We start from the raw sequence: 21195 nt of genomic DNA on the forward strand, positions 1-21195 counted from the left end.
CATAAAATGAGTTAGGGAGGATTCCCTCTTTTTCTATTCATTGGAATAGTTTCAGAAGGAATGGTACCAGCTTCTCCTTGTACCTCTGGTAGAATTTGGCTGTGAATCCGTCTGGCCCTGGACTTTTTTTGGTTGGTAGGCTATTAATTATTGCCTCAATTTCAGACCCTGCTCTTGGTCTATTCAGGGATTCAACTTCTTCCTGGTTTAGTCTTGGGAGGTTGTATGTGTCCAGGAATTTATCCATTTCTTCTAGGTTTTCTAGTTTATTTGCATAGAGGTGTTTATAGTATTCTCTGATGGTAGTTTGTATTTCTGTGGGGACAGTGGTGATATCCCCTTTATCATTTTTATTGCATCTATTTGATTCTTCTCTCTTTTCTTCTTTATTAGTCTTGCTGGCAGTCTATCATTTGTTGATCTTTTCAAAAAACCAGCTCCTGGATTCATTGATTTTTTGGAGGGTTTTTTGTGTCTCTATCTCCTTCAGTTCTGCTCTGATCTTAGTTATTTCTTGTCTTCTGCTAGCTTTTGAATGTGTTTGCTCTTGCTTCTCTAGCTCTTTTAATTGTGATGTTAGGAACGAAGGAAAAAATGTTAAGGGCAGCCAGAGAGAAAGGTCGTGTTATCCACAAAGGGAAGCCCATCAGACTAACAGCAGATCTCTCGGTAGAAACTCTACAAGCCAGAAGAGAGTGAGGGCCAAAATTCAACATTCTTAAAGAAAACAATTTTCAACCCAGAATTTCATATCCAGCCAAACTAAGTTTCATACGTGAAGGAGAAATAAAATCCTTTACAGACAAGCAAATGCTTAGAGATTTTGTCACCACCAGGCCTGCCCCTACAAGAGATCCTGAAGGAAGCGCTAAACATGGAAAGGAACAACCAGTACCAGCCATTGCAAAAACATGCCAAAATGTAAAGTCCATCGATGCTAGGAAGAAACTGCATCAACTAATGAGCAAAATAACCAGCTAATATCATAATGACAGGATCAAGTTCACACATAACAATATTAACCTTAAATGTAAATGGATAAAATGGTCCAATTAAAAGAAACAGATTGGCAAATTGGATAAAGAGTCAAGACCCATCAGTTTGCTGTATTCAGGAGACCCATCTCACATGCAGAGACACACATAGGCTCAAAATAAAGGGATGGAGGAAGATCTACCAAGCAAATGGAAAACAAAAAAAAAGCAGGGTTGCAATCCTCTTCTCTGATAAAATAGACTTTAAACCATCAAAGATCAAAAGAGACAAAGAAGGCCATTACATAATGGTAAAGAGATCAATTCAACAGGAAGAGCTAACTATCCTAAATACATATGCACCCAATACAGGAGCACCCAGATTCATAAAGCAAGTCCTTAGAGACTTACAAAGAGACTTAGACTCCCACACAATAATAATGGGAGACTTTAACACCCCACTGTCAACAATGGACAGATCAACGAGACAGAATGTTAACAAGGATATCCAGGAATTGAACTCAACTCTGCACCAAGTGGACCTAATAGACATCTACAGAACTCTCCACCCCAAATCAACAGATTATACATTCTTCTCAGCACCACATCGCACTTATTCCAAAACTGACCACATAGTTGGAAGTAAAGCACTCATCAGCAAATGTAAAAGAACAGAAATTATAACAAACTGTCTCTCAGACCACAGTGCAATCAAACTAGAACTCAGGACTGAGAAACTCAATCAAAACCACTCAACTACATGGAAACTGAACAACCTGCTCCTGAATGACTACTGGGTACATAACGAAATGAAGGCAGAAATAAAGATATGCTTTGAAACCACTGATTCTTAACATTACAAAACGCCCTTATCATACCCTTGTGATAGACCTTCCAAAATCCCCCAGCTGGACTCACCATCAGCTGCCCACAGCAGCTTTGAAAAGAGAAAGTTAGGCTGGGTGCAGTGGCTCAGGCTTGTAATCCCAGCACTTTGTGAGGCCGTGGTGGGTGGATCATGAGGTCAGGAGCTCGAGACCAGCCTGGCCAACACAGTGAAACCCCATGTCTACTAAAAATTCAAAAATTAGCTGGATGTGGTGGTGGGCACCTGTAATCCCAGCTACTTGGGAGGCTGAGGCAGGAGAATCACTTGAACCCAGGAGGTGGAGGTTGCAGTGAACCAAGATCACACCACTGTACTCCAGCCTGAGTGACAGAGCTAGACACCATCTCAACAAAATAAAATAAAATAAAAAATAAAAAAATAAAAGAAAGAAAAGAGAAAGTTATAGTTCTGAGCTGCCTATTCATCTTCCACCAGGAAAGTCATTTAACTTCTATGAGCCTCTCATCATTTCTAAAGTAGAGGTTTACAACGCTTTCAGATGAGAATTAAATGTAGAGATAATTTACAGACTATGAAGTATTATTGAAATGTGAGCTCTTTCATTGTATCTCTTGATAAGTAAGAACACTCATCCAAGTGCATGGGATGGGTCAGGGAGAGGAGTGAGAAAAGACTGGAGGTTGCCCCTAAATTGGTAAGGTCAGGCATAGAATGATCTTTAAAAGAATATGTAAAGCTAAGGATCCACAATAAAGCACAGAAGAAAAAAAGGAAAAGAAAGGAAAGGGCAGGAAGGAAGCAAAGAAGAGAGAGAAAGAGAAGGAAAAAAGCCTAGGCTGGGAGGAGAGGGTCTGATCTGCATGCAGCCTCTGTCTCATATTAGCAGAGCAGAACAGACTCATTCCCCTCCTGTGTCTCAGCTCCTTCACCTGGAAGGGAGATGGCACAAGGAGGAGGAGTACCTCTGGCTCAACATGGCTGGTAAGAGGCCTTGAGAAAATACTTGGGAAATGCTTCATATACAGGGAAATTCAAAACAAGCATCAGATACTATTATTTTGGGTAAACTACCCAAGCCTCTATTTTCCACCTATAAAAAGAAAATCAACACTCAGGGTATAAGAGAATGACAATGGATGAGAGCCACTGCAGAAGACAACCAAGGCTCAGAGAAGAGGGGCTTCCCTCTGTTCACAATGGCCGTTGTGACTCAAAATCAGGGCTTGGCTCCAAGTCCAGACTCTGACCTCTCTTCCACCCCTGCCTCTCCCTCCACTGCATACAAACTCACTTCCTTCATGATCTCATTTGGAGGCATACGGGGGTGGGGGACAACCATCTAGCAGGAAATTATCCATCTCCCCACACCTAGTTGTCAGCATCCAGAGCCCCAGGGATCATCCTGTTACCTCATCAAGTAAGACACAGAGAAAAGAGAGAACAAATATTTCTGCTGTTCTTTTGGCTAATTAAATATCAGGCCCTATTTCTAAATGTTAACAAAAAGACCATTGCATTGCTAGAGGAGCTGTTACTAACATTCTTCATCCATTTGGTATGCACTTTAGTGGGGTCTTAGGAATATGCTGGGCAGTGGTTCTGAAAGCATAGTCATGGGCCAGCTGCATCAACCCCACCTGGGATTGTGTTAGAAAGGCAACTTCTCGGGCCCCACCCCAGACATACTAAATCAGACATTCTGAGAGTGGGGTCCAGCCTGTTAGCTTAAAAAGTCCTCCAGGTGATTTGGATGTTGTCTCAAGTTTGAGAATGATTTGTCAGCACAGACAAATGCAGGCTGTGAAGTCAGAAAACATGAACTCAAATCCTGGCTCATCCCCATGAAGAGGTAAAGTCACCTGTGCTTGGTCCCAGGTGAATTTTCATTTTATAATGAATAGCCTGTAAAACAAGGACAGCAATATTTACCATGAAAGTTAAACTAAATAGCACATGCATTAATCCTAGCAGATAGCAAGTCCTTGTAAATACGAGGTACTATCATGATTCTTAGATGATCTATGAATTATTTTAGGTGAATTTGAAGAAAGGGAAGGTTCTTTATGTTGGCGTCCTAGAACATGCTTTCTAATAACACTCTCTAGGTTTCCTGAGGTTTTAGGAGTTATAGAAGTCCTCCTCAGGGGGAGACTGAAGAACTCTGACATTTTGCAGCTGCTGGTCGCCTCTGGAAATAAGACCTCATTAATGCTGAGAGGGCAGAAGACGTCATTTGGTTTATAAAAAAATGGTGGAACACTATGCTGGTGTAATGGTAATTATGCTTAACGTTTATGAGCACTTTTTACAAACATAAGTCATCTATTTTCATTAGCTCATTTAATCCTTGCAGAAACCCTCCGAGGCAAGTACTATTATAGTTGTTAATTTATGGATGAGGAAAGCAAGGGTTACAGGGCTAAGTAACTGACCCACTGTTACACAGCTGCTAAGTGACCCAGCCAAGGTCTAGATCTAGCCAGTCTGTGACCGGGGTCTGCACTCTGAGCTTCCCCTGCCCTCCCAGTTCAGGAGTCCAGCATTTACCCTTCCCGTAAGTGCTCTCACCCTCTTGTACGAAGCCCTTGGTTTTGTGACTGGTCCATTAGACTTGGCAAGCACCTGAGTGTCAGATGGAGCTAGAGGAGAAATGCAGATTCCTATCCCAGCTCTGCCTGAGGCCCTGCAGTGCTGTGAACTTCAGAACTTCCCCAGTGTGTCCTTCAGCACCATGGACAGGACCTGCAGCACCTCTATTTATTCTAACTCTGGGCATTTTGCCCCTAACCTACAAGGCTATTTGAGGGCACATAAGCAGCTAAACTAATTTCCCCTTAAACCCTTTAATTATTGTAAAAATAGAAGGCACTCAACCACACTTATCCAACTCGATAACCATGAATAATGCACATTAATGCACAGGCTAAGAATAGGAGATGGGGGTGCTGATTAAGCCAGCCATGAACAAAGAGAAAAGGACCCAAAGCTAGAGGCAAATGGCATAAATATATCTATATCTAGTTTCACAAATATAAAGACAAAGGTCTAATTTATATTTTCTGGTTCAGGGGTTCTATAATGCAGTCTTTATATAAAGCTGATTCCTATAAGATTTTTGAAGGTCAAGAATTCCCAGATATCAGTATCACATTGAAGGAGGGGCAGGGAACTGACACTGACCAATGCTGTGGTCAAAAGTGGGGGATCCCCACTCTTGTGTCTTGTATCAGACAGACACAGGTTTGGCCCTACTTACTAACCAGCTCTGTGACCTTGGCCATAGCCCAGCCTTCTTAAAGGGACTGTCAGAGGCTGAAGCTCGTAAAACTGAATAGCCTGGAACATTAAGAGGTCAGTAAAAGACTGATGTCATGATTCTTCCCAGTACATGGCACTTCCTTTTCAAAGTCATTATACCATTCCACATAAAATCACCAGTGCTGGCCAATAAATTCTGCATGGCTGCTATTGCTAAAACATGCTCATCTTATGCCTCAGGGAGAACTTAAAAACATCAAAAGTGTGTGTGCCGTCCCTCATTATGCCAAATATTTCATCAGTGGCAGAAACCCCTTGTCTTTTGGGGCTACCATAAACTGGGTAGCTTGTAAACTACAGAAATTTGTTTCTCACTGTTCTAGAGGCTGGAAAAGTCCAAGATCAAGGTGCCATCAGATTTGGTGTCAGATGAGGGCCTGCTTTTTGGTTCACAGATGGCTGTCTTTTCACTGTAACCTCACATGGTGGCAAGAACAAATGGGCTCTCCAGGATCTCTTTTATAAGGGCCAATCCAGTCATTCCTAAGGGCTCCACTCTCATGACCCAATCACCTCCCAAGAACCCTACCTCCCAATACCATCACCTTGGTGGTTAGGATTTCAACATATGGATTTGGGGAGCACGCACTTTCAGACCATGGTTCCCCTGATATGTAGAAGTGCCTTGTGGTTTCTGGAGAACTTTCTTGGTCACCACTCTGGGAGAGGGGCTCCAGGAAGAAAACCCACATGTCGTGGAGCTCCCTTTTCATTTCTCCTCCCACTCTGCAGTCCAATTCTACCTCCAAGCAATCTTCTTATAACTTCAGGTAAAGTCTGCCTTTGAAAGACACTGAAGAAAGAACCTGGTTCCGATCAGAAGGACCCATTATTTAACAGTGTGGACAGCACAAGGTGTGTCTGTCGTGTTGGGATAAGAGAAGACCTGACTTCTCTGTGACTGCAGACCCGACTGTTACCCAAAGGGCCCCAATCCAATGAGAAGCAGGACTGAGTAGGAACATACCTTCTCTCCAATGACTGTGCCCTATCAGCCATACAGTGGCCAGAGTGATTTTTTTAGAACACCCTACATCCCTATTCTCCGATTTACTCTTAAAAGTTAATCACTCTTCAAAGCTCACACCCCCATTTGCTGTCCCTGCCTAGCCGCCCAGCACCATGCTGGGTCCTCAGCTAGTACTTGCTGTGATTTCAAAAAAGCCAGAGCTCATTATAAAGTATTTTGTCCTATATCCTTTTACAATGAAATCAGTCCCATGAATGTGTGCACATGTTTTTCCAAGCCTCAGTGCCCTTTTCCGTGAAATGGGCATAACGATGCCTTTCACCTACAATCTACGGGAGGGACAAATAGGACAATGCCCATAGAAATGCCTGGCTTGATGCTGGGCACTTTGATGGTGACTGGATTAGAAACACCCCTAAGGTTTCAGCAGGCAAAGGGGGATGCTGGGCGTGCAAAGAGGAGGAATCAATGACAGGGAGGCAGAGATATCCTGAGCATGACCACAGAAAGATAAACCCAGAATCAGCAGGAGACAAACACTGGGGAAGGATCCCGCGGGCCCCATCATGTCCGGTAGGATGTGCACACCAAGCACACTGGACTCCATCTGCCAAGCAACACAGAACAGCATAACTCCAGTGGCAGTTTAAGGTCAAATGCAAACTTATGAGCACTTGCATGTTTCAAACGGGACAGTGTATGTAAACCAAATAAAGACATCTGGAACAGGGGAATTCCAGGCACCTTGACCTTTCTTCCATTTGGTAATTAGCATCTTATTTGTTTAGCAAACCACCCCACAAAGACCCTCCCATGACGTGACTTCGGAACTCTCAGGTGGATTTCCTGCACACATGGCATCCTCTTCAGAATGTGGAGCCAAGGCTCTGAGAAGGCTGCATCCCAGGAAGCTGGAAGAACCTGGACTACTTGCCTGGTTCAGAGACTCACCTTTCACCACGTTCATCCCCTGTCAGGTTTATGGTGCCAGTAAAATGGAAGAAAACCATAAAAGACAATGAACTGATGTTTCTGTGACCCAAAGTTCTATCTACTGCTGAGTCGACGAACCCGATACAATTTAGCTGAGTTTCTTATATTTGCTTGCTGATTTTTTTTTCTGGGGCACCATACTGTGAAATCTGAGCAGAAAATCCATATGAAGTTTTATTTATTGCCATATGGATTTCTGTGAAAAAGCTTAAGAAATGACTTTTTGGTGGTGCTTGTTTCCCCCTCTACCAAATGCTGAGTCCCTAGTTGCTGATCCAAGCATGGCTTTGTGGGACACTTTGCCCCCATTTCATTCCTGGTGGGTGTCAGGGCCCCTGACTATCTGTAAGATGTGGTCCAGGTTCCATCAGGTCCATCCTGTCCACTCCAGGAAAGATGGGTCTCTTCAGGACCCAACACTGTCCCACCTCCAGGTCATTGTCTAGGCAAATCCCTGCCTGAAAGGCCACTCCCATCAACATCCCAACCCAACTTGACCTGCAATATTAATAATAGCTACTGTTCATAAAGAAAGCTAAGACCACTGGCAGGAAATGCATTGTCTCGCGGCTCTAAGACACTGGAGATCTGCCTCAGGTGAGCCTGCTCTCTACGCAGCAACTGATCCGTTTCAGGGCCAAGCTTCTCAGGATCACCTTCATCTTCTTTAAACTGGCTCCTTTCATGCTACCAGCATGGCTATGGGAATTTCAAGGCTCTCATGCTTACATCCTTGGGCCCAGGGAGAAAATAGCATCTGTCCTGGTCCTTGTAAGTGAAAGTACTGAGTCCGTTCTAATGGGACTAACCTGGAGAACGTGCCTGAACTGATCCTCATGCTTGGAGAAGACTCAGACCTGATTCTTGCTCAGTCTTTCTGAAGTTGCTTCATTTACCAGGTCCCTTGCTATCTCTTCCCATGGATAAACTTGCCAACTCCTCACATCAGCTAACGAGAGTGTGCTGTTGTTGTTACTGTTATATTCCGTGTATGGGCCAAGGTCACTCACTTTCTCTAAGCCTCAGTTCCCTTAGCTGCCAAAGAACAGTGATTCAATCAGCTCTACAACTTCTCTTCATTTTAGTAACAATCAGTGATTGTGTTTCCTGGGCATATACTAACTGCGTGACCTTATGCAGGTCACTTGACCTCAGTGCCATGTTCTCCTCATCCTTGAAATGGGCACAGCGTTGCCTTCCCTGAAATATTGTCTTAATGATGGGACAGTAAGTATGAAATATCCTTAGCAGGATGCCTGGTACATGCAGAAGCCAATGTACATTGCCGCAGTGGTTAATTACAATTCCAAATATATATAAAAACACACAGCCAGAATAAGAGTATTACCATCCCTGGACCCATCGAGCTCTGGTCTACCCAATACCCCCAAACTCAATCCAACCTGTGTGGCAATTACTTTGGAGACAACAGTCAGCTAAGAAGCCAGTTGGTTAAGCCTAGTCTCAATGCATGAGTCACGAGTAGCCTTCTACCCTCTCTAGACGCTATCAATCCCCTCAGCCCACTCTGGTCTCCTCATTTCTGGAGGAGAAGCAGAGACTTCAAGTTACAGAAAAGAGCCCTAGGGGGCAAAAGCTGGGGGTGGGCTGATTCCCTAATCTCAGAGCTGCTGCCTGAAAGCGACTTTATGCATCATCTCATCCCACCTCCTCCATTGTACAGAGGAGGAAGCAGAGTCCCAGAGAGGGAAGTGACTCACTCCAAATCACACAGCTAATATGTGGTGGAATCTAGACTCAGACTTCGCTAAAAATATCAACTGCAGGAAAATGTCAACTGAGGACAGAGCCAGAAGTGCCAGCGTCCATTCAGCTGCCTGTCTCTCCTGCCAACATTGAAGATGTGAGGAGGTCTCCATGGCCACAACTATGCCCTCACAGCATTAGACCCTTGAATGTGATGCTGCAGGTAGGACTCCTGTCACCAGAAGGTGCCTTCAGGTGTGAGGAGAACAGGCATCCAAGGCTGCCCACTGTGAGTTCACCCCAGAGCCAATGAGGCAGAGATGCCCCACAGTCCACAGGGAGGAAGGAGGCTGCCAGTCCCTGCCTGGTGACAGGAACACATGTGAAGAACACATTCGTTGAGAGGAAAGGCTGGTCCCAGAGGAACATGGGAAGGAGGCCACAGAGCTGCATGGTATTGTCTGGCAGGTACCACCCAGATCGAGTGTTCTGACCTCCAGACCCCGGCAGCCCTGGATCCTGATTTGGAGGCACACCTGGGCACCCTCTTCATACCCTGTGCTCAACCTCTGCCCACTGGAACCGAGCATGCAAGTAACAATGAAAGTAGCTGCTGGGCTGGGCACGGTGACTCACGCTTGTAATCCCAACACTTTGGGAGGCCGAGACAGGCGGATCACCTGAAGTCAAGAGCTTGAGACCATCCTGGTCAACATGGTGAAACCCCGTCTCTACTAAAAATACAAAAATTAGCTGAGCATGGTGGCACATGTCTGTAGTCCCAGCTACTCAGGAGGCTGAGGCAGGACAATTGCTTGAACCCAGGAGGTGGACATTGCAGTGAGCCAAGACAGTGCCACTGCACTCCAGCCTGGTGACAGAGTGAGACTCCGTCTCAAAAAAAAAAAAAAAATTAGAGAAAGAAAGTAGCTGCTGAACATTGTTGATGGGAATGCAGATGGTATCACCACTGTGGAAAACAGTATGGTGGCTCCTCAAAAGAAAGATTAAAAATAGAACTACTGTATGATCTAGCAATTCTGCTTCTGACTATTTATTCAGAAGAGTTGGAATCAGGATCTCACAGAGATACCCACAACAGCATAATTCATGATAGCCACGATATGGAAACAACTTAGATGTCTATCAGTGGATGGATGGATAAAGAAAACATGGTATACTGAATTGCTAGATCTTACAGTAGCTCTATTTTTAATACCCAACAGAATACCATTCAGCCTTTAAAAAGAAGGAAATTCTGTCATTTTTAACAACATGAATGAATCTGGAGGACATTATACTAACTGAAATAAGCCAGATGCAGGAAGACAAATACTACATAATTCCACATATGAAGTACCTAAAATAGTCGAATTCCTAGAATTAAAGAGTAGAATAGTAGCTTCCAGGGGTTGGGAGAGAGGAAATGGGGAGATGCCAATTAATGGGCAAAAAATCTCAAGCATAACGAATGCATTCTAGGGATCTGCTGCACCACACTGAGCCTATGGTCAATAGTACTGTACTGCACACTTAAAAGTTTGTTAGGAGGGTAGATCTCATATTGTGTCCTTACCAAAATTAAATGAAACTAATTAAAAAAAAAAAAAACAAAAAAAAAACTTAAACCAAGAGAGTAGCTACTGAATTTGAGCATCTAGGTTCCAGGTGTTGTGCTTTTAAATCACAGAGAAGTCATGAAAAGTGGTGGGAGAATTTTAAGTCGGGAGATGGAGGCTCAAAACTGATGGCAGAGCCAGAGAGTGGCAGAATGGAGACATGAACTACATCTGCCTGGTTGTACCACTTAAGTTATGCTGTGTGTTGTGCTACATCCAAACTGCTTTTCATTCTTGTGAGGTAGTCATTTTACATGTGCGCCTATGCTTTTAACGGAGGAGCTCATTGTGAAATAAAGAACGACATAAAGAAATATGAGGGAGAAAATAAATGTCCTCATAACTTTTTCACCCACAGACAACCAGTGGTTAATAATAGGGATTTGTCTCCATCGTTAATTTCTCTGTCCCCCCCCCCTTTCAGTCACACACACACACGCATGCACACACAGCTGGTGTCATATTGTATATACATTTTGCAACGTGCTTAAAAATGAACAGAGTATTGACTGCATTTTCTAGGTCATTAGTTCTTCTCCTAAATGTCATTTTGCATCATCAAATAACTTGCATTATTGAGGTGTACAATAATGCATTTTGCCCACTACATAGCATTGTGTCATTTCTAGTCTCATTTATAAAGTACACATGGATATGTACTTGTGCATATCCTTGATTTATCTCCTTAGAGCAGAACTAGATGTGTAAGAGTGCCTACAGGGAGAGAATGAGCTGGCCACATGAAAGCTGTTTCCTGTTTCTACTGTAACTTAATGGAGTGTTACATGTGTTACATAACCAGCCCTATGCAAGGGACTAACGTGACCCCCTCTGAGCAATGAATGACCTCTCCGGATCCAACAGCACTACATTTTGAGTCCACAAGTGCCTGGACTCCAGTGAAAGTATCAACATGCATTTGCACTGTAAAGTCTCGTGGCTGCCTCTCCAGGAAGATGACAATTTTTTTGTTTCTTTTTTCCTTTTGTTTTTTAAATAGCTGGTATGAGTAGAAAATAGCATTTTTAGTGGCTCTCTGCTTTTTATTTATCCTTATAGGCTAACCTCTTAAGAAGAATTTCTTCTTTAGGAGGAATCCCATATTTCCCAGATCAGTCAAGCCTGTGCATGTTTTACTGCAGGTAAAAGAAGGTGCAACATGCATAGCTGTGGAGAACATCTTTATTTTTCCCACAAATTCTTCTGATGTCCTTTACTTTACCTAGCAGAACCTGCCCCCAGATTTCCACTTCTCAGGTATAGTTCAAACATCAACATTTTCAACAGAATATGCCCGGAATTCCCCAAGATATATGTGTCCTACTCAATATTCCAACCACCATTTTACCATTTTCTGCCTCCACCTTCTATCTTTCTGCTGAGTACAGTACACGCTTCAACCACCCAAGTCACAGAGGACACACATTGAGGCCAGTTACACAGCCCAGGACACTTCTTTTCCCCCACTCTAATTGTTTCCAGGCAACATAATAGTAGCATACAGCTCCCCCAAACCCAAGTCCTCTGTCCCATTCCCTTGAAGGAGTGTGATAAAAGGAAGATTCTTACCTTTTCACCCTTTTCCCCTCGGCCAAAAGGTCCTATGCCCTAGAAAAATGAAAGAAGAAGGCAAAGATTCACTACAGAGCATCTCCATGGCATGACATTGCAAATGGCAGCATCATCCTGAGATTTGAAAGGATTAGATATTTTCTCATCAGCTCTGCCTAGTAGCCACTAAAAGAAATGATGACTATTGTTAACTGAGTGTGCATTCTCATGAGTATCATCTCACTTAATGTTTCCAATAACTCAATATTATAGTTACTCTTCTTTGTTTCCATAACAGTTTCACTGAAATATAATTTGCATACCATATAATTTACCTACTTAAAATGTACAGTTCAATGATTTTTAGTGTATTTATAAAGTTGTACAACAAAATCCCCACAAGCAACTTTAGAATATTTTTATCACCTCAGAAACAACCCGTATCTATTAGCAATGACTCCATACTTCCTCTACTCCAGCTCTAGGAAAATATTAATCTATTTTCTGTTTCTATAGATTTGTCTATTCGGTACATTCTTTATATAAATGGAATCATATAATATGTGGCCTTTTATGATTGGCTTCTTTCACTCAGCAAAGTCTTTCCAAGGTTAATCCATGTCGGACCATGTATAAGTACTTCGTTTTATTGCAAAATGATATGACATTGTATGGATATGACATACATTTTGTTTACCTATTCTTCAGGTGATAGACATTTGGGTTTTCTACTTTTGGCTATTGTAAATAATGCTGCTATAAACATTTTTGTGAAAGTTTTTGTGTAAACATATGTTTGCATTTTTGAGGGGTGTATTCCTAAAAGTAGAATTGAATTGCTGGGTCATATGATAACTCTGTCTCTAACCTAAGGGCTGCAAGACTGTTTTCCAAAGCAACTGCACCAAGTTATGCAAGCAATCCATGAAGATTCCAATTTCTCCACATTCCTAGTTGTTCTACCCATTATTGAAAAGGAGGTATTGAAGTCTTTAATTATTTTTAATTAGTTTTTCATTCCGCCTTTAAATTCTGTCAGTTTTTGCTTCATGTATTCTGGGGCTTTGTTAGGTGCATATATGTTTATAATGGCTATATTTTTGAGAATGAATTTTTTATCATTATGAAATGTCTCTGTTTATTGATTTTTTTTGTTTTAAAGTCTATTTTGTCTAATACTGCACAGTCACCCCAGCTTTCTATGTTTTTTATTTTCAAGATGTATATTTTCCATCCTTTTATTTTTAACCTATTGAAATCTATTTGTATCTTTGAATACAAAAGATACAACCTATTTGTATCTTTGAATCTAAAGTATGTCTTCTATAGACGGGATACAGTTTGATCTTGTTATTATAACCTGTCTTAACATTTCTGCTTTTTAGTTGGTTCATGCAGTATATTCACATATATTATTATATAATTAGATTTATATATGCCATATTAGTTTTTGTTTTCTACAGGTCTCCTGTCCCACTTTTGTTCCTTTATTGCTCCTTTACTGATCTTTTTTGGAATTGAGTACTTTTTAGGGTAACATTTATACTACTTTCATGATATTTTAACTATATATTTTGGAGTTATTTTCTTAGAGGGTGCTCTAGAGTTTATCTTATGCGTAACTTAATAGGGTCTACTGTAGATTTATAAAAACTTACTTCCAGTTAGACATAGAAACATACTCCTTCTTAGCTCTATGCCTTCTTCCCCCTTTTTCATGCTATTGCTATGCATATTACATGCGTGTTTGTTAACACCAACCATACATGGTTGTAATGTATTATTATACATAGCTTGCCATCCCTCTGCCTTCTAGCCTCAACCATTTCTGATGACTCAGTTGTTAATCTTATTGGAGTTTCCTTGTAAATGATGAGTCATTTGTTTCTCTTGCTACTTTCAATTTTTTTTTGCTTTTTGGAATTTTTACTATGATGTTTGTAAGTGTAGCTCTTTGTGTTTATCTTAATTGGGGTTCACTGAGCATCTTGAATATGTAGACTACTGCTTTTCATAAAATCTGAGATGCCTTCCGCCACTATTTGTTTGAATACTTTTCTGCTCTTTTCTCTCCTCTTCTACTTTAATTCCCAGTAGGTGCAGATTTGTGCACTTTATGAACGCCTACATTTCTCCAATACTCTGTCCATTTTTCTTCATTATTTTTTCTCTCCGTTCTTCAGATTACATCATCTCTACTGATCTATCTTTAAGAATTCTGATCTGTCTTTTGAGCCTCTCTAGTTTTTAAATTTCATTTATTATAATTTTAAACTCCAGAACTTACATTTAGTTCTTTATAATTTCTAACTCGTTATTGATATTCTGTATTTGATGAAATATTGTCATTATGCCTTCTTTTGCTTACATCAGAATAATTTCCTTTAGTTCTTTGATCATAATTATAATGATTGCTTGGAAGGCTTTGTCTGTTAAATCCGATATTTGTGTCCTCTCTCAGGCAGTTTCTGTTGTCTGCTGCCTTTTTGGGTGTATGTGTCACATTTTTCTGTTTCTTAGCATGTCTCATAATTTTTGTTGAAAATTGGACATTTTAGAAAATATAGCAGTCCTGGATACAGACACTTCCCCTACAAAAATTGTTTTTGTTGTTTTCTTGTTTATTTGCTCACTGACTTGGCTCGATTATTTTAATTAAGTCTATTCCCTTTCCCCAGTGTTACAACTCTGAGGCCAATTTTCAGAGGACATGGCCTTGGACCTGTACACAGTCACCCCAGGATGACAATGGTTTTAACAAGGCTCATTTTGAACGTTTCTTTTCTTGATTCCTCTGTCAAACTGTCTGCCTCTGCTGACATTCAATCTAGCTCTTAGGTTCCATTACTTTCCAACTGATTCCTTTACTATTTTCTACAATGCTATATAGACTTTCATTGCTCCATAGTCTGATCAAACTGAATCAGGTCCCCTTTGCATGGGTAGCTGTTGTGGGCAGTCATTGAGGTTTTTTGCTCATGCCAGGAGCAGTCTTCTTTGTGGTGTTTTCTCCCTGATTCTTTCTGATAAGCTAGCTATGGTGAAGTTATGGTTTACTATAGAGTACCACGCTCCTCTTAATTTCTTATCGCCAACATCTCCTTTGTTTCTAGAGAACCCTTACACTTATACTTCTCCACATTCTGTTTCAAAGTCCATGCCTTTGGGGAGAGCTTCAGAGTTCTTTGTTCTTAAGGATTGTATCCTGGGCTAAATATCTGCATCCCTGCTCTAGAACTGGGAGCTGGGAGCTGGGACCATGGCCCTCTTCTCTTGGAATGGTGCCCTGGCTGGGAAGGTGCAGTAGTGTCTGCTTTTTTCAACTTGCATCCTTCACTGGGGAGCCTCTACCTTATGACTGAGCTTGGAAAGGGCTGATCAGAAACCCAGCATTCTTGGCTTGTCATGCCTGAGGTTGTGCCTCCACCCTGTGAATGGGGGTTGGGTAGAGGAAGCGAGCCCTATCCCTTAGCTGCATCCGCCAAGAATTTAGACTCTGAAACTCCAGATGCAGAAGGTGAAAAGTGTTGGAATTTCACCAGGTATTATCTTTTTGGAGGGAGTAGATTCACAGAGTTCCTCTTGTTGCCATTTCAGAAGCAGAACCCCTACAGATATTATTTTTATGTATGTTTCACAAATGTGAAAAGTGAAGCTCAGAAAGTTCTAGCAAATTCTTCAGTTCTTGAAGCTAGTAGGTTGTGGAACGAAAATTTGAATGTAGGCTGCTGATGCTGGTGCTGCTTCCTCAATCACAGGCTATTTGGCCTCAATAGAGCTGCTGATGACATCAGGCAGGCAATCATGATCATAATTATGCCATGGAACACTGCCCGGAGTTCAGGGCTCCAGAGTACATCCATGTTTGTTCTCTGGCTGATTCTGGTGGTTTCTCTGAATTCAGAATGTCCTCCCAATCTCCCTTCCTTTGAACCCAGCTACAAGTGACAGCACATGTGCTAGAGTGGGTCTTGTCCCAGACATGGAGGAGAGAGGAATGGGCTGGGCATTTCCTACACCTACTGCCTGACAAGTGAGTTCCTAAAAAACTACATGTGTATGAGTTACCACCCTTCTCTGAGCTTGTTTGCTCATCTGTGAGGTAGGCATTTCACCAGGCCTCACCTCACTAAGCTGATGTGAGTTAGGTGAGCCTCAAGCCTGTGAAGCATGTAAGGCAGAGCCAGCAGTGCAGTAAGGGCTGGTAAATGTGACCAGCTCTCCTTATTTACATGTCTTTTTGCACACAACAGGTGCTTCCTACCTACACAAAGGAGGTAGATATGCATGTGTAAGTGAAGGTGAAGCACAGCCAAGTGAGCACAAGACCTAGATTAAAGCAGATGCAGGTGCAAATTGTGTCTCTGCTACATCCAGCCTCTGTGACTGAGGGCAAGTCATCCAAGCCTGAGAAACCAGTGTCATCCCCATTAGAGACGTCATGAGACTATGTCAAAAGCTGTTGCATGGAGCAAATGTTAGACTCCACACGATACACATGCCAAGAAGGGTAGATGGCATCACTACAGCATGAGAGGGCGACAGTGTGGGGCGCTGAGGGAATTGCATTTGCCAGGCTAATTCTTCTAGGGAAGAGGCTTGTCTTGTTTCCTGGGTTTCCTCCTGAGCACTGAGAACATAGAAGGAACTAATTATAATCACATACACCAAAAAAGACAACGGTCATTCACTGATCACCCACTATAGGCCAGGCATTTTGTAAACCAAGTAGTTATACTCCTCATTTTGCTAATGTGTAAATGAGGCTTTACCCCAGCACTTTGAGAGGCCGAGGCAGGGGGATTACCTGAGGTCAGGAGTTCGAGACCAGCCTGGCCAACATGGTGAAACCTCGTCTCTACTAAAAATATAAAAATTAGCTGGCGTGGTAGCACACACCTGTAATCCCAGCTACTTGGGAGACTGAGGCAGGAGAATCGCTTGAACCTGGGAGGCGGAGGTTGCAGTGAGCAAAGATCATGCCACTGTACTCTAGCCTGGGCAACAAGAGCAAGACTTCGTCTCCAAAAAAAAAAAAGAAAGAAAGAAACCTGCCCAAGGTCACACAGCTAAAAAAGGCTGCAGCGAAGGACAATGACCAAGGCTCATTTGACACCAAACTTGTGCTATCGATGCTACATGATTCCATGCAGGAGGGCAGGGGTTAGTGCTTCCACCAGGACAGCGACTGACTGCACTCACTACTGTTCTAAACCATTTACATGCATTAATTTATTTAATCTTCATAATGCTACTGAATAGGTTGTTTTATTATCCCCATTGTACAGATGAGAAAACTAAGGATAGAAAGGTTAAGTATCTCGGTGAAGCCAGAATCCACTTCTCAGCCATTCAGCTCCTGAGGGCCACCCTGAACTGTGACTTCTTCGTCTCTGCAATTCTTTCCCGGCCATCATTAATTGTGTTCCCTCATCAGCTGAAAGATTCATGAATATAATTCATGCTAGGCCAGGTGTTGGAAATGCTGTGACTATAAATTACAGTCAGGACACCTGGGAGTCCTCTAACGCTGGGATGGAGGAGGTGCTGTGGGAACACAGAGCTGGGGTTTGGAGCAATGTCCTGGAGAATAGACATAGTTGAGTAGGAATGATGAGAACTCATGAGCCAAGCAGGAAGGTGTGGTGAAGGGAAAACAGGGGTGGGGAGAAGGAAGCATTATTCTTGACACGGGAAAGAGCCTGTGTAATGGCCAGAGTCAGGAAGGGCACAACAAAATGACAAATTAGAGGGTTAGTAACTGTGATGATTCAAAGCAGAGAATTCTGGTTATGGGGTGGCAAGAGACAAGGCTAGAGAGTCCGCCAAGGCCATATCCAGCAGGCCTCCATGCCCATGGAGAGAAGCTAGGGCTTCATCCCGAGGGTGGTGTGGGGGTAGTGCCTGGCCCCTGCCAGGTATTCAGCCCACACTTGCTGATTTGCATGATCGGAGGGCCCTGGGTCCCCCACACCAGCCCTGAGGTTCAGCCATGCAGAAGGGCAGCCATCTACTCACCACATCACCTTTCTCTCCCTTAGGTCCAGGAGCACCAACCGGCCCAGTGGCTCCTGTGTCTCCCTGAGGGGTTGAGACCAGAGACAAGCATCAGATTAGGTTCACTGACAGGGCTCTTGCACAGACAGGACCCTCATGGCCAACCTTGCTCCAGTTCCCTAGAAGCAGCTGATTTCATCTTTGCCATTTCTGCAATGAGGCCATGTGTCCCACCCCTGGAAAGGAGGAAGCATCTAAGTCATCCCCCAACATCACAATTGCAGGAACCAGGGACTTCTTGAGGAAAGCAACTGCATCAAAGCATTGCACATTCATCCTTGGGAATGGCCTACCACTGATCCCACCACCAGGGCCTCAGAAGGCAAAGTGGAAGCTCCAGGTGTGAACAGCAGCTCTGCCACTTCACATGAGCACATCTTTACGGTCTTTGGGCCTCAGGCTTCTCTTCTATAAACAGGCACATCCTCACGCAGGCACACAAGATTAAGAGCATAAAGGTGCTTTGAAAACTTTCAAGTGTCAACCAGAGTCCCCTGGGCATTCCGTTTGTATAACAAGTCCATCCCTGTGCACCTGGGGCCCTCATACCTGTCCAGGAGGAGAAAGAGAGCAGGTAGAGGAAAAAATTGTGTCTGCAAAGGAGGAAAAACTCATCACAAGCCAAGTGTTGAACCGGAGCCCAAATCTCCTGCCATCTCATGAGCCAATCCAAGAGAGGTGTAGGCACAGGAAACAGAGCCTTCAGTTCTACTCTTTTGTCTTTTTTATTGGTCTGGAACTTTATCTCTCTTGTTCCCATCTCATCTTTTATATTCTAAGAACACATGGCTACTTTGCTTATGCTGTTCCCTTTGGCTATGATGCCCTTCCCTGCCTCCTTGGTCCTGGACAGTTCTTGTCTATTCTACTGGACCCAGCTGGTCAGGGCCATCAGCGGAAAGGTGTCCTGAAGTCCTACCAGGTAGCAATGGGGACTCTTCTCTCAGCGCCTCAGCTCCTGGGCCCCTCTATCCTGACTCTCTTCATACTATCCCACTCCTCTCTTTCCTGCCTCCCTTCCCCCTGGCCTGTGAGTCCTGGGGACCAGGCTCTCAGTCAGTCACTTTTATATTCCCACATCACGACTGGGCCTTGCACCCAGCATACTCAGCTTATGCATGTGGACAGAGCCCAAGCTCTCTGTAGGGACACGGAACCACCAGGAACCCCAGCCTTTGACTTAGGGTCCTAACCATGGTTTGGGACAATGTGATGGATGACACTATAGGACCACAATTGCAAGTGAGCTCTGCGGGAGCTGGGCACATCTCCAGGTGGCTGTATCAGTTTCCCTTTTCAGTGCTCCTCTGCTCCCATCGTTTCTGCTCTCCTTGTGGGGCCTGGGGCCTGCTCTGCTCAAGCACAGCAGAGGCAGCCATTACCAAACAGCCCTTGTTTCATACAAATGTCTTCTACTGAGAGGCCTATGAAACCCCAGGTAGCTTTGGTCTTCCCTCCTGTCACAGCCGAGAATCTGAGGTCACTTCTCAGAGGAGCTCAATGATGCAGAAACCCCTGTCATCCTCCTAACAGTGACCAGCTGGCACCTGGGCCACTCTGAGCTGCTCTCCGTCAGCACAAAGAGAGGACTCACCAGGGGAGAAGAGCTCAGGGGGCAGCAGGGGTGTGTGTGATGGTGTGTGTGTGTGTGATGAGAGGTGTGTGTGTGATGGGTGTGTGTGGTAAGGTGCATGTGTGTGATGGTGTGTGTGATGATGGTGTGTGTATGTGTGATGGGGTGTGATGTGGGGTGTGTGTGTGCATATGTCTGTGTGTGTATGTGATGGTGTGTGTGTATATGTGGTGTGTGTGGTGTGTGATGGTGTGTGTGTCTGCGTGTGTGTGATGGTATGTGTGTGATAGTATGTGATGCTGTCTGATGATGTGGGCATGCATGTGTATGTGTGATGGTGTGTGATGGTGTGGATGTGTGATGGTGTTTGTTGTATGTGTTAGTGTGGGTGTGTGATAGTATGTGTGATGGTGTGTGTGGGTGTGTGATGGTATGTGTGATGGTGTGGGACAGTGTGTGTGGTGGTGTGAGATGGTGTGTGGTGTGTGTGTGTGATGGTGTGTGTGATGATGTGGGATGGCATGTGATGGTATGTGTGATGGTGTATGACAGTGTGTGTGTGGTGGTGTGGGAAGGTATGTGGTGTGTGTGTGTGTGATGGTGTGTGTAATGATGTGGGATGGCATGTGATGGTGTGCGTGATGGTGTGTCACAGTGTGTGTGTGGTGGTGTGGGAAGGTGTGTGGTGTGTGTGATGGTGTGTGTGTAATGATGTGGGATGGCATGTGATGGTATGTGTGATGATGTGTGTGTATATGTATGATGGTGTGTGTGTGGTGGTATGTGTGATGGTGTGTTATGGTATGTGTGTCTATGTGTGATGGTGTATGTGTTTTTGTAATGGTGTGGGATGGTGTGTGATGGTGTGTGTGTGATGGTGTAGGTGATGATGTGTGTGTATATGTGATAGGGTGTGTGTGTGTGAGAGAGATGGTGTGTGTGTATATGTGTGATGGTGTGTGTGATGGTGTGTGTGTTTTTGATGGTGTGTGTGTATATGTGTGTCGGTGTGTGTGTGAGATGGTGTGTTTGATGGTGTGTGTGTGATGGTGTGTTTGTGAGATGGTGTATTTGATGGTGTGTGTGATGGTGTATATGTGTGATGGTGTGTGTTTGTGAGATGATGTGTTTGATGGTGTGTGTGATGGTGATTGTATGTGATAGTGTATTATGGTGTGTGTGATGGTGTGTGTGTGATGGTGTGGTGACGGTGTGTGATGGTATGTATGTGTGATGGTGTGTGTCTGTATGTGTGATAGTGTGTGTGTGAGATGGTGTGTTTGATGGGTGTGTGTGGTGTGTGATTGTGTGTGTGATGGTATATTATGCAGTGTATGTGTGATAGTGTGGTTGTGTGTGATGGTGTGTGTGTGATGGTGTAGGTAATGGTGTATGATGGTGTGTGTGTGATGGGTAATGGTGTGTGATGGTGTGTGTGTGTGATGGTGTAGGTAATGGTGTGTGATGGTGTGTATGTGATGGTGTAGGTAATAGTGTGTGATAGTGTGTGTGTGATGTGTGTGTGGTGTAGGTAATAGTGTGTGATGGTGTGTGTGATGGTGTAGGTAATGGTGTGTGGTGGT

At 43.6% G+C, this 21195-nt stretch overlaps 1 protein-coding gene across 1 annotated transcript in view; it reads right to left on the reverse strand.

Annotated features, from left to right (window-relative positions):
* Positions 1 to 21195, reverse strand: part of COL22A1 (collagen type XXII alpha 1 chain) — a 326761-nt gene that overhangs the window by 201687 nt on the left and 103879 nt on the right. Inside the window, exons 11-12 of the mRNA XM_009213647.4 lie at positions 18001 to 18063; positions 12001 to 12039 (exon numbers count right to left, since the gene is read on the reverse strand). Coding sequence (XP_009211911.2) covers positions 12001 to 12039; positions 18001 to 18063 — 102 coding nt within the window. The remainder of the gene's footprint in view (positions 1 to 12000; positions 12040 to 18000; positions 18064 to 21195) is intronic.

The sequence above is a fragment of the Papio anubis genome, chromosome 8, assembly GCF_008728515.1.
Source record: "Papio anubis isolate 15944 chromosome 8, Panubis1.0, whole genome shotgun sequence".
NCBI classification, from domain to species: Eukaryota; Metazoa; Chordata; class Mammalia; order Primates; family Cercopithecidae; genus Papio; species Papio anubis.